Below are 12126 nucleotides of genomic sequence, written 5' to 3'. Positions count from 1 at the left end.
CTTCCTGTGCCTGGCTGTCTCTTCTCTATTTAGGATGGACCAGGCTATCGAGTCATCTGACCATAAATATAGATGGAAAAAATAATCTAGGGAATGAACAGCCAAGCATGCAAGCAGCCATGCACACGTCAACCGGCGTAGAGGACAAGGGGAAGCAGTGGAAGAAGAACGGAAAGAAGCTGAAAGACTGAGAGTGTGATGGTTGTAAAGCTGGTAAAGCATTAGCTCGTGCAAAGACACAAACAGACGGACGTGAAGAGTTTTGCTTGAGGCGTATACGCCTCATTTCTATAACTAGAAGAAAAGTAAACTTCAAGCTTTCCCCTGTTTATCATAGTGTGAAATTAAAAATTTCTAGATAACTGACGTAAATATACGGAGTCAGACATATAAAGTGGCAACAGCAAAATGGAGGGGTAGGCTCATTTTTGTAGTCTTGAGCGTCATCATCGTACATTAAAGGTGAAACGAATGACACTTGCGTATTTTGTTTATTCAACAATTTATTTAAATAATTAATTTAGAGAGAGAGCTTTACCATAATTTTATCACACACATATATTTATACAAAACACCAAGACGATTAACAGGCTACACACCCACATCCACACCCCCATCACACCTTTCACTCTCCTTCCCATCAGCACAACCTCTATAAACACCATGAAAAACCTATTCTCTCTTTATCTCAGCATTCCATACATACATCAACACCATCCCCCACTTTCACAAATTAAATACTTAAATGACGTTCTTCCAACATAAATAATATAAAAAGTCCAAACTGCCTAATTACTGACTCATAGGTTCTGCCCTGCAGGCAAAGAACTGGAACAAGCTGTGATTGCTACTTAGTGCAGTTCATGCCTTAACATTAGCGCACATACACTGATTTTGCAAAGTTTACCTTGCAGACCAATCTGTGAAAAAATATTAAAATACTGCAGAGTTCATTATGTATATATCATATATTTATTCATACAAAATCAACGTTCGTGAAAAAACAAATGGTCTCTCTCTCTCACACACACACACACACACAAACGAATGGGTACGCACATAGAGACTCACATGCGTATACCTTTTGTAAAATTGTAAAAGCTCAAGGCCCATATCATCCTTCACGTAGCGGACGTGTAGGCAAAAATTGCGAGACTGAGATGTAAGCCAATCTAAGCTTTCTAAACAGAGCGATCAAATGAAATGGAACCTGCCAGGCTGACGTTGAAGCTTTTTCTTAACCTTGTGCATGTTGTGCTTCAAACAAGCAGTCTTTGGCCAATGAATGTAATAGCTTTTGATAGAAGACAGATTCTTCCTACACCACTTGGTTTGAACAAACTAACGCGCTTCTGTGATTCGATACCCATTCCCACAAAAAAACAAAGCGCTCGGGATTTGCTCCGGGGACCATTGCTGCGCAGTTTACGCGAGCCTGGATGTGACATTAGAGATCAAAAGCTTATAATAATGACTGCGAACAGCTTCTAAGTTTTTGAAACTGGCTCTTATTTATATAGTGCTCAGGAAAAAAGAGCAGGTTGGGTTTTTCTTCACTTTTTCTCCCTAAATTTGACAGATTTTATGAACATGTGTTGGTAGCTGCACAAGTATTGAAGATACCCAGATTAGTACAGTGTGAGCCTGTGTGTTGTTGTTATTGACCAGGACGAAGCATGAGTAAAAATTTTTCTACCATCAAAAGTTTGTAATATGTGCTGTCTTCCACGGAACTTCTCAGTTGCCTCCTCTATTTCTTGTTCTTATTACTATGTGTGCAGGCTTAGCAATGTGTTAGCAGCTAATGTTGCTTTCTGCGTGGTCATGTGATCATTTCTGAAGACAATGAGTATATATATATATAACAACATCCTTTTACAGAAAATTGCATCTTTTCTCTGAATTTAACTCAAACAGACGACGCTATTTTTTTTATAGAAATACTCATCTTTCCTCACTTCCTGTTTACTTGACAGGTGTGATTAAAACAATATTTTAATATTTCTCGTGCCTATTCGTCATAAAATAAGTTTAAAATAGTCTTACACTCATTTGTTGGTTCTACGTTTTATTTTTGCAAAAGAAATATATTTTTGTTTAACATATCGACACAAATTTAAGTTAAACCACTATACTTTGGAGGCAGCATAACTCACTTGTTGACTGAATCGGTGTCAGTTCGCATTTGTACCGAATCGGTCGTACTTGATCGCTTCAGCTTCTTTTTACATTCGGAAATGGCAGACGACAGGACTGTAGATCTAAAAAAACTGTACATGAAAAAAAAAATGACCGAGTGAGAAGGGAGGAATAATCACATGATATGTTCCTATGCACTCAAAAGAAGAATACCAGTGGAATAAAACGAATAGTTAAATTGAAAAGTAAGTATTTTAAAGGTATAATTTACTTTTACATGGCTGATGAAAATGAAAGTCAAAGTCACATAAAGCTGTTAAACTGGATCTACTATTTTGACTATTATCTCTAGGTATTTTATTTTAAACTTACATTTATTTCTGTGCCAGTGCCTTTTATTAGAGCGTAGTTTTCTTGGCGTGGTGATGAATGCAGTTATAACTATCGTGAAAACAATGCAAGCGTGACCCGTTCCCAGCATCCTTTCTCACTGTACCATGACTTTTCACACAATGGCGCCGGAAGGCGGAATATCACCAGAGACCCGATCAAAACGCACAAAATGTTTCGTAGGAAAGTTAGGTAACCAGAGGAAATGGATAGTGGTGTGTTCATATCTCTGGTCTTCGTGCTTGACTTGCCTTTTTTTGGATTGGGATTTTAGATTTAAATTCATCTTCTAGTCAAGATTATTGAGTAAGGAGGTGTGCCATCGAAGATCGTCGTTGTCACTGTAGTTGGTGTACAAACAAATTGCTGTTAAAACCCTCGGAATATCTATACAAGAGGTGCACCTATTTGCTGGAGAAAAACGTCTGACTGAATAAAACGCGTTATGAATAATGTACAACTAAACAGTGTTTCTGTTACATCTTTCAGAAATATATTGCGAGTCTGACTGGTTCTTTACCAGTATGTGACTTTAGTTGTGTGAAGAACAACAGTCCATATATTTGTAGCATGTCTTCTATAATTTTTAACCCTTTCACCAAGGCAAATATTTTAAATGGCGAAACATTTAGCAGAAGTCTTAACGTTTAGATAAAACATTTATTAGCAAAACCCTTAGCACTACATGCACGCAGCTTAGCCTAATGGTATAACCAAAGCAAATGAGGACAACAGGGGGGAGGGGAGGTGTGATAATCGAACAGCCTTTTTAAAATAACAGACTCACTTTAACGGTACAGACCTATGGCTATTTGTTCTCGCCAGATATTTTCGGCTAGATGGACAGAAAAAAGGTAGATGGCAAAAGCCGACTCCTTTATCCGAAAAGCCAACTGGCTATTGCTTTTTTTTTTTTTTTGAACCCACCTTTATACAAAGTTAGGATGGTAACAATAAAAATGTTACTTGTGCAGCAGAAAAATAAGTTTGCTGTTTGAGCCTCCACTTGCATTGTGCCAGAATGTAAGAGAGAACTCGAAACCTCTATGACATAGACTGAGGGGAAAAGAACACACAAAGAAGAGAAAGTTTAGGCATCTTTAATGTCTCATCCATGTGGTTTATTTTGATCTCAGGTCAGCGGGGAATGAAAGATCGCAGCGCGATTGCCGGGTCCTGACAGTATGGCTGTTTCTAGACTCCTCAAACCTTAACAGCCACTACTCTAGAGCGCTGCTTGCCCATGGAGCTTAAGTACCTCCTTCGGTCGAAAGCTTGGAAAGAACTTTGCTTAGGAATGCTGTTAGCATCATGAGATGGTTTTGAATCCCTTCCAGGTTTGAGCCCGAAGCCCAAGGGTGGTAGTACCCCCTGGTGGTTTAGAGATATTGTCTTCTGACACGCTTTCTATTTTGTTTGCTTTGCCTTACTGACCGGACGGAAAGAGTACCTGCAGGTCAAAGTTTACAGTTTACAGTCCGTTAAAAAGATGACTGATTGCAGTATGTGGGGGAAAAAAACTGCATTAGAACTGGGGCACCAACTGTTTTATTTTCTTTGTGTAGGCATATGACCTGATCTTTCTGTCTCGTCCTGTCACGTCATAAGGGTTCATTAGTTGAGCGTAAGTGAGGACATAAATTATAAGAGTTTCTACAGGAGGGGGATAAAAAAAACCCCACAAAATTAGCCGAAGGAGGGAAGGTTATACACATCACCATTACTTCACTCAGCTATGAGTGTAACTTTCACCAACTGTTCGGCATGGTAGGGCTACTTGCCCATAAACAACAAAGATGGAAGACAGAGGGAGGGAGAAAGAGCACGCAACGTGGAACTTAGAAACAAGTGTTCATCGCGCGCGAACCTCCCTAAGCTTTATTTTTCAAAACAAACTGTGAGCAATTAGCCCTCACCAGCTATCAGCCTATCAAAACAACACCGCCAGGCCGCTGCCATGCTCGCCCGCCACCAGGAGATCAGCGCGCCTCTCCTCCCTGTCAGGACGTCTGGTGACAGGGCCTAGCAGCAGCTTCCAGCTTCAGTCAAATCCCTCACCGATAGTTCCACATGATCGAAGATGGGTTCTATACAGGGCACATCGAGAGGAAAGGGTTACGCCGTGATAAGGGACACTGTAGAAACGGTAACTGAATTTCCTCTCCTTCCCAAGACCCGTGAACCACCCATTATCCCCTCCCCCCCTACAACACACTTTTACTCTTCCATCTTACTGAGAGTTTTGACAAAAAAAAAAGGGGGGGGGGAAGATTCGGCTTTTTCCTCCGTCGTCACGGCGTTTTGGGGCTGATGGTGCAACCAATGGAACAGGAGGCTGGCGATGGGAAGGCGTGTCCTGGTCTGGCAGCAGGCCCTCAGAGGCGGAGGAAACGGGACTGACGTGTGAAAAGGGTGTCGAGAAAGCTTAAGGGTTTGGTGGTAGGGGTGGGGAAGGAAGGGGTGTAAGGAGTGGGGAAGGCGGTGGCCATCGTGAGCAGCCTGATGAGAAGTCTCGCGGTGTTAGTAATGTTGCATCCTTCCACTTCCTGCGCCCCACCGATCTGGAGAGATCGGAGCCCAGTCGAGGCGTCCTCGGCACCCATACGCCACAATTTGGCTCCTGGAAAGCCATTTTGGGGAACCTGCAGAACGTGTTCTGTGAACGCAGGTTTCTGTGTCATATGTACCCAGACACAACAACATACAGGGACTGAGAACCTAGTACTTGCCAATAACTGCGTCATTGTTCGACTACTTGGTGGTTTACTGACACCAAACGGGTTCTTGCTGCACACACAAGACATCGCCAGGAACTCTAAGATCTTTGTTTATAGTGTGATTCGTGTCCGTGCAATCCGATGTAGCCACGCAGATACATTCAGCCTTATAATCTGAGGACGAATTAGTGGAAGTCGACAAAACTTTAAAAAGAGGCAAAAGTGAAACAGTCAATGACTTCAATTGTTGTAATTGATACCTTGAAAAAGAATCAAGTTTCAAAACCTCCTGAAACAGTGTTCGATTAAGTTTTATGCTCTACATAAACATGCTGGAAAGTATACACGATCGACGGTTCTGGGAAGATTAGAGGAACACTTGCGAGGAGGAAGTTTTTACTAAAGAGAAATCTTCATCGAATGCTGCCCGTGCTAGAAGTTAACAAAAAATTAGTAAGTTACTTTGGGTGCGAGGAGTGTTATGTCGCCTAAACTTAAATTATGACAAGTTATAAATGGAAACAATCGAGCTACAGATGCAGCCTTACCTGTACAAGAAAGATCAGTTGAAACATATGGTTCATTCTGAAACTTCACTGATATTTCTCATAAGCACAATTCTCGGTTTGTGTTAGGTTTTCTCAGAAATTGCAATAAAATTTGTTCAGCTGGTGTTTAGTTCGAAGCATAGAACCAGTGCAGTGTAGAAAATAAAAGAGGCTTCAGTGCTTTCAATGGACAACAAACGATTTTGACATCTCCAAATTAGACAGCAAAACGGATATTGAAAGTGAAGTCATGAGTGCCAGTCCTTCAGAATACGGCAAAGCGGAGACACTTTTTGCGACTTATCCTCCTCCCAACGGAGCTCATCATCACCTCCACCATCTCCACCCCCATGCACACTCCCACCCCCACGCTCTTCCCCCGCTGACCCCTCCAGACCTGTCAGCTGGTGCCACAGCCGCTGCTGCTGCAGCAGCATCAATGCGGATGCTAGTGGACTCACCCCATCATCGACTAAACGGCTTCAACCATCACTCCATTGACGGCATTTTGGGTACTCCACGGCGCCCTCAGGCCATCTTCAAAGGTGAGTTAGTTATCAGTGATTTGTAACAGTAATCAAGTGCTGACGACCAAACATTCTCACTGAATCGTTAGGGTTGCACAAACGAGTGGACTAAGTTTATGTTTATTTCGAATTGAAATGTATAAACTCTGTTAAAACGATTTATTTACGTTAAACTAAACAATTTTTTTTCTTCTTTGTACGCATTTGTTTCTGCTTTGCATCTTTGTTTAAGTACCAGTTGACTTCATGCTGTTTTTGGTGACATCTTCATTAGTTTTGGGAAGCCAGTTTATGTGCAAGTGAAATTTAAAGAAATAATAATAATAATAATACATGTATAGTATATTAAAGTAATTTTTAAACATTAGCAACGCGATAAATTCCATAATGGTTAGGAAGAATCATTTCCTCCACTGAAGGAATATCCCATCAGAAGACACAATAGTTTACAGACAAGTTATCATAAATCTTGGCACCCTAGTGTCAACTATTTTAAACAGTATACATTCTCAGAAAATAGGTTTTGAATAAAATTTATAATGCAGGGCTATAAGAAGGGCTAGGATTTTCAGTGTGCTTGTGTTTTCGTGTGATTGATTTGGTTATACCATTGAATAACAGCAAGTTTGGAGTCATCAAACAGAACTCTTAGAGGAAGTGTTAATGTCTCATTTGATAAGCTGCACTTACTGGGAATAGGGTGGAGAATAGCAAGAGATAAAAAAGAATGACCGGCTTAATCCATTTCTGAATAATTAGTAACATTAAAGAAAATAGATGATGATGATGATGATGATGTATGAAAGATAATGCTAGTGTGTCACGCAGTCACATACATCACCTGTGGCACACTTGCTAGTACAGTGATTATCAAGCTAGGTGTGGTCTTCATTAGTTCATGTCATTCTGGTGCTGTTGTCACAGTTCATCGTTGATGCTTTTGCTTGACGCACGACAATCGGTGATAAAATGCGACAAACAAGCTCCTCGGGATTCCTAACCCCCCTGTATGCACCCTTCCATTTCATAGTTTGATTACTCGATTGCTCGTTTTTGGCGGCTTCCTCTACTGGAATTCAAAAAGTAGCAAATGCCTTTAATGTTCTCCCTACATTTGTTGACTCTGTTGCATCTTGACTATCTCTTAAATATTAAATATACATTATCACCACAGTAAATCTATGTCTATTAAAAATTCAAATAATTAAAAACTGACTCAGATTTTAATACATTGAGCGATTTAGCTTGCACATACATGCAATAAATGTTCGCACAATACGCAGAAAATTTGTGTATTTATGCTTGTACAACATACTTTACAACAATATGGTAAAAAGCAAACAAAAGCCATCCTGCTCCATTCAGATGTGGGGCTGGCCACTAGGTTAGTATCATAGTGTCACCAGCCAGCTCTGACAAGACAAGGACACCAACTTTGCTGCTGTGTTTGAGCCAAATCTGATGCGTGTTTCATTCTTGTCACCAGGGGACTCAGTGATACACATTCCCGTTATAGCTGCACAGCATGAGCTAGTCGTATGTAGCAACACAGTTACTGTCTTTTGGGCTTTAGCCTTGTGTATACACTTCTTTAAATAATAAAGTGAAAATTGGTCTTATTCTTTTTAGAATATTATAATATTCTTTTATTCTTTAGAGGGGTGGGGCATCTTGCTGTGTGTTTCTGCTTTAGACAGCGCGTGCAAGAAAAGGTGCAGGATCTTGTTTCTGTCAAACGACAGCAAGGCACATAGCTAGCGAGATGTGAAAAGCTAGCGACAATTGGCTTAATGAAGCGAGACCGATAACCAACAAGTAAATAAATGTTTTATTATTTTCTGATAAGCGATATAAAGTGACTAAATGCTGCTGTTGAGGTCAGAGGTGAAGCGTAACTGCGCAGCCGCTAGCATATCACGTGTCCTCTCGGTCCTGACGTCATACGCTCGCCATTGTGGTGCTGGGAAAAGGGTCGTCTGCTGGGAAGGCCGGACGTAAAGGTAACGGTGTTACCAGCTGTTGACAAGTAGTCCACTGGAAGACATAGCATCCTGTTATGTTATTTTATATGTACCCTCAGGGCTTTCCAGTTGTAGGCAAGGAGCGCAACAGGCTATGTTGGCAGCTGCCCCACCTCTGACCTCTTGTCGGTCCGACTGCTGGCCAACAAGCAGGACTGACCCCTCCGTCGGTCTTTATCTGAGTCACTTAACACCTTCTACCTTTTCCCCACCCCTTTCTCCCTCCACTGCTCCGTGCATTGTAATTCTCCTCAGTCCCACAGGAACCACCTTCTTTTATTTTCTGTAGGTGGAAGAAAAGATTTGTTTTATTATTGTCGAATACATCTATTTATACTCATTCATTAAAGTTGTTGTTATTGTGTATGAGGCAAATAAAGCTGACATTCCTGCTTGCTGATAGTCATTCTTTTGGCGGTCTTTCTAACGCCCAGTATCATTCGCGAAATTGTTGCTCAGTAAGGACTAGTCTGGCCTTGGTTTATTTGTCACATCAACGGGTTTTCTTACATAAAGAGTATTTTTTTTAAAAAAAAGGTAAATGTCATCCATTAACATTTTTAGGTCGTTGTGGAGGGGCGTTAGACAACGTACTTTTCTCGAGGCCCGTCTCCCTTCCCTCGCTGCCTTACCCTCCTCAACCTTGTATGGAGTTAGGTACCCATTTACGACAGCTGGGTCGACTAAGGGGAAAGGTTGCTGCGCCTCACGGGTGTCGAACCAGCGCGCCTCCTGGTTGCGACGCCAGCGCAGGACCACTGTGCTATCCGCTTCCAACCTTAAGAGTAAGGCAGCGTGAACGCAGAAGCCTATGATTACCCTCCTTAAGAAACGGATTGTCTCCGGTTTTATTGAAATATTTTGTTTTGTTGACAGCGTGTGCATCTTGTATGTGCACTCATGTAATCCATCCTCCAACCCTTTCCGCCCACTCCCGCTCACCGCGTCTATGTGCACATGTGACCGCGTGTGTGCATGCACTTCCTGTCCGGACCATGCTTAGACACGCTTAGAATGCTAACAAGACGCTTAGAAGATGTTACATGGAATTTATAGCGATTTCTGCTCTCCTTATCGATACCGTAAATTGAAAGAGCTATATGAATTACACCGAAAAAAAGTTCATGTAAACTATCTCTGGATTTGATTTGGGACTCAAGTTTAACATTTTTTTTATGTCTTTGCCCATGAAACTTAAGATTCTTTTTCAAGAACTTAAAAAGTATAAATACCCTCTCTTATAAACGCACCGACTTTATCGTCGAATTAACCGGGTAGTAAAGCTCCGCATGTATGCACATGTTTTAGGTGGTTTTTCAACAACTTTCCGCATATATCTTTGTTTCATTTTCACTGCCATTACAAACGCTGAGCAGTTCATAAAACATTGTGTGTGGGGGCGTGTACATGTGCTGTGTGGGAAGTAACGCGAAGTAAAGACCCTCTACTTTTATTTTATTAGAACAGACATTTATCTCGATTGCAAAGAAGGTCCCGTTTGGGTTAAAGTAAATTATCATAATTTTCCGAAACTGAACCTTTTGATTCACGACCTTACGTGAAAACGTGTCTCTTATTAAGAAAATAAAGTCTAGTGCCATTTGCACAGATACTTGTATAAGATAGGTGTATAAGGCGTATAGGTGTATAAGCTGTAGGAAATCTTTTCCATTCGTATTCTTTCTTCAGGACACGCTTTCACGCTTTGGCTTCTGTTTCAGACATTGACGAATCCGTGGAACTCTGCAAACCTTTGTCGATACCCAGCAGCAGTCTCGAGGCCAAAATGTTTCTCAGCGACAGAAAAATGACAGACGGAAGTCACAACCACAGTCACGGTGGCCACCACAACAGCGTCAACAACCCGGCTCTAGCCAGCAACACTCACACCATCATCGCTTCCCCCGATGACGGCAACAACCGTAGGCTGGGACTGGGAGGAGGAGTCGATAACCCATCTTTGGGTGGAAACGGCTTGGGGGACAGAAGCAGCGGTGGACCGTTGATGGGGGGAAGTGTGGGAGGAGACGGAAGAGGGGTGATGGAGAGAGGTCAAACTAGAGTCCCCAGCAGGACTAGCGGAGGAGGGGGAGGCGGCAGAGGTGCAGGAGGAGACTCCATCGTAGGCGGCGAGCAGGCTCGCAGTGGTAGTGCTAAGCATCTTGCAGACAAGGACGCGGACAAAAGTGACGACAGCGAGTGTGGAGACGAGGTCAATAAAGGCAGCTTGTCCAGCAAGAACAGGTGCGACGGCGCGGATGATGCAGGCACGGACGACGGCACGGAACCTAAACGAAAGAAAAGGAGAAATCGGACGACCTTCACGAGCTTCCAGCTGGAGGAGATGGAGCGGGTGTTTCAGAAGACTCACTATCCGGATGTCTACGCACGGGAGCAGCTCGCCTTACGGTGTAATCTGACAGAGGCGCGGGTGCAGGTGAGAAACAAGGATTTCAAGTAATTCATACATGTATCCACGCACGCACGCAAACACAGTGCATAGTGCATCCAGATTAAGCCACTTTAAAACAAAAGAAATAAAGAAATATAGAAATAGAAACTCTTATGTTTAATGGAAATAGGAAACATTATGAGCGGTTCTTCATCGAATTTCTAAATGTCTAGAATAAAGACAGTAATACCTGCTAAATAATGTAACTGTAATGATGATAAGGAACGATTCTAACGAAGATGTGCTCCTTTCCGCTTGACTTGATTTACTCTTTGGTCCGCGCTAACATTAACGCAGTTACCTAGCTCACAGGTATTTGATTACTCATTACTGCTCCTGCGTCGACCATGACAAAGTGTCGCTCAACGTGAAACATGAAATTTGACATCCTCTCTGTCTTTCAGCATTTCCTCCATACCCTCTTAAGAAATGACTGTGCAAACAATAGGGATTTCTTCAGTTGTTTCCCCAGACTCCCCCCCCCTCTCTCTTTTTAACTACATTAGGAACTGAAGAACGACATCTCCGCCCACTTTCTTCTCATGCATTTTTTCGTTTTCCTGGTATATCTGGTGGCTCTGTTTTTGTTCTCATTATCTGAGTTTGGATATTTTTATTCCCGTTTCGTTCGTAAGTAGTTTCCAGATTTCTTTGCCTTCACCATTTGCCTCTCGTCCCACCCCCTTACTCCCTTCCGTCTATCTTCCTCAACTTCGCTGACGCAGAAGATGTTGAATATGCAAACTGTCAAGCCAACATATATATATCTTCTTACGCGGGAATGGGGGAGCTTGGAGAATCGGCGTCTCCATAAACTCAAGAGTCTGCAGCAGCGGCTTATGGGTAAAATTAAACTCTTCAGTGAAACTCAGCACAAACACAGAGTCTACACTCCCAACATACTCACAAGGGAAAACGAGAATTGAATGGCTCCTAAAACATCTTCAAAAGAACTCTGCTGGAGAAGACTCTTGCTGGCACGTCTCTTCCAAAACAACTCTTCAGCGGAGCAGAAAACTTACCAATGGAAAACACTTAGTGCTAGGTAGTCACTCCTCCTTATTTTAAACACAAAAGAGCGCATCTGAGAGCTGGAGTTCTTAATTAAAGTAAAAAAGTAGATGTTACATATATTCGTTCGGTCTGTGGGGAAGGGCCTCCAAGTAGTAGTAAATATCACCATGAAGGAGATAGGGCGTGAGTGGGAAAAAGGTCACTATATTTATTAACTCTCGCTTGGTTGGTTTATTTAGTAGGAAAGTGCTTCCACATTGGGGAGATTTCGCCCTATTTGGGGAGGGGGGAAGCTGGAGGGGAGGGGAGAAAACTGGA

General features: G+C 42.2%; 1 protein-coding gene across 1 annotated transcript in view; it reads left to right on the top strand.

Annotated features, from left to right (window-relative positions):
- The first annotated feature begins 2277 nt into the window (after positions 1-2277).
- LOC112560137 (homeobox protein engrailed-1-like) overlaps positions 2278-12126 on the top strand; it is a 48506-nt gene continuing 38657 nt past the window's right edge. Inside the window, exons 1-3 of the mRNA XM_025231731.1 lie at positions 2278-2384; positions 3666-6339; positions 10064-10779. Coding sequence (XP_025087516.1) covers positions 6045-6339; positions 10064-10779 — 1011 coding nt within the window. The 5' untranslated portion in view covers positions 2278-2384; positions 3666-6044. The remainder of the gene's footprint in view (positions 2385-3665; positions 6340-10063; positions 10780-12126) is intronic.

The sequence above is a fragment of the Pomacea canaliculata genome, linkage group LG3, assembly GCF_003073045.1.
Source record: "Pomacea canaliculata isolate SZHN2017 linkage group LG3, ASM307304v1, whole genome shotgun sequence".
Lineage (NCBI taxonomy): Eukaryota > Metazoa > Mollusca > Gastropoda > Architaenioglossa > Ampullariidae > Pomacea > Pomacea canaliculata.
The sequence above is the reverse complement of the archived record's forward strand: the minus strand, read 5'-3'. Positions and strand labels throughout refer to the sequence as shown.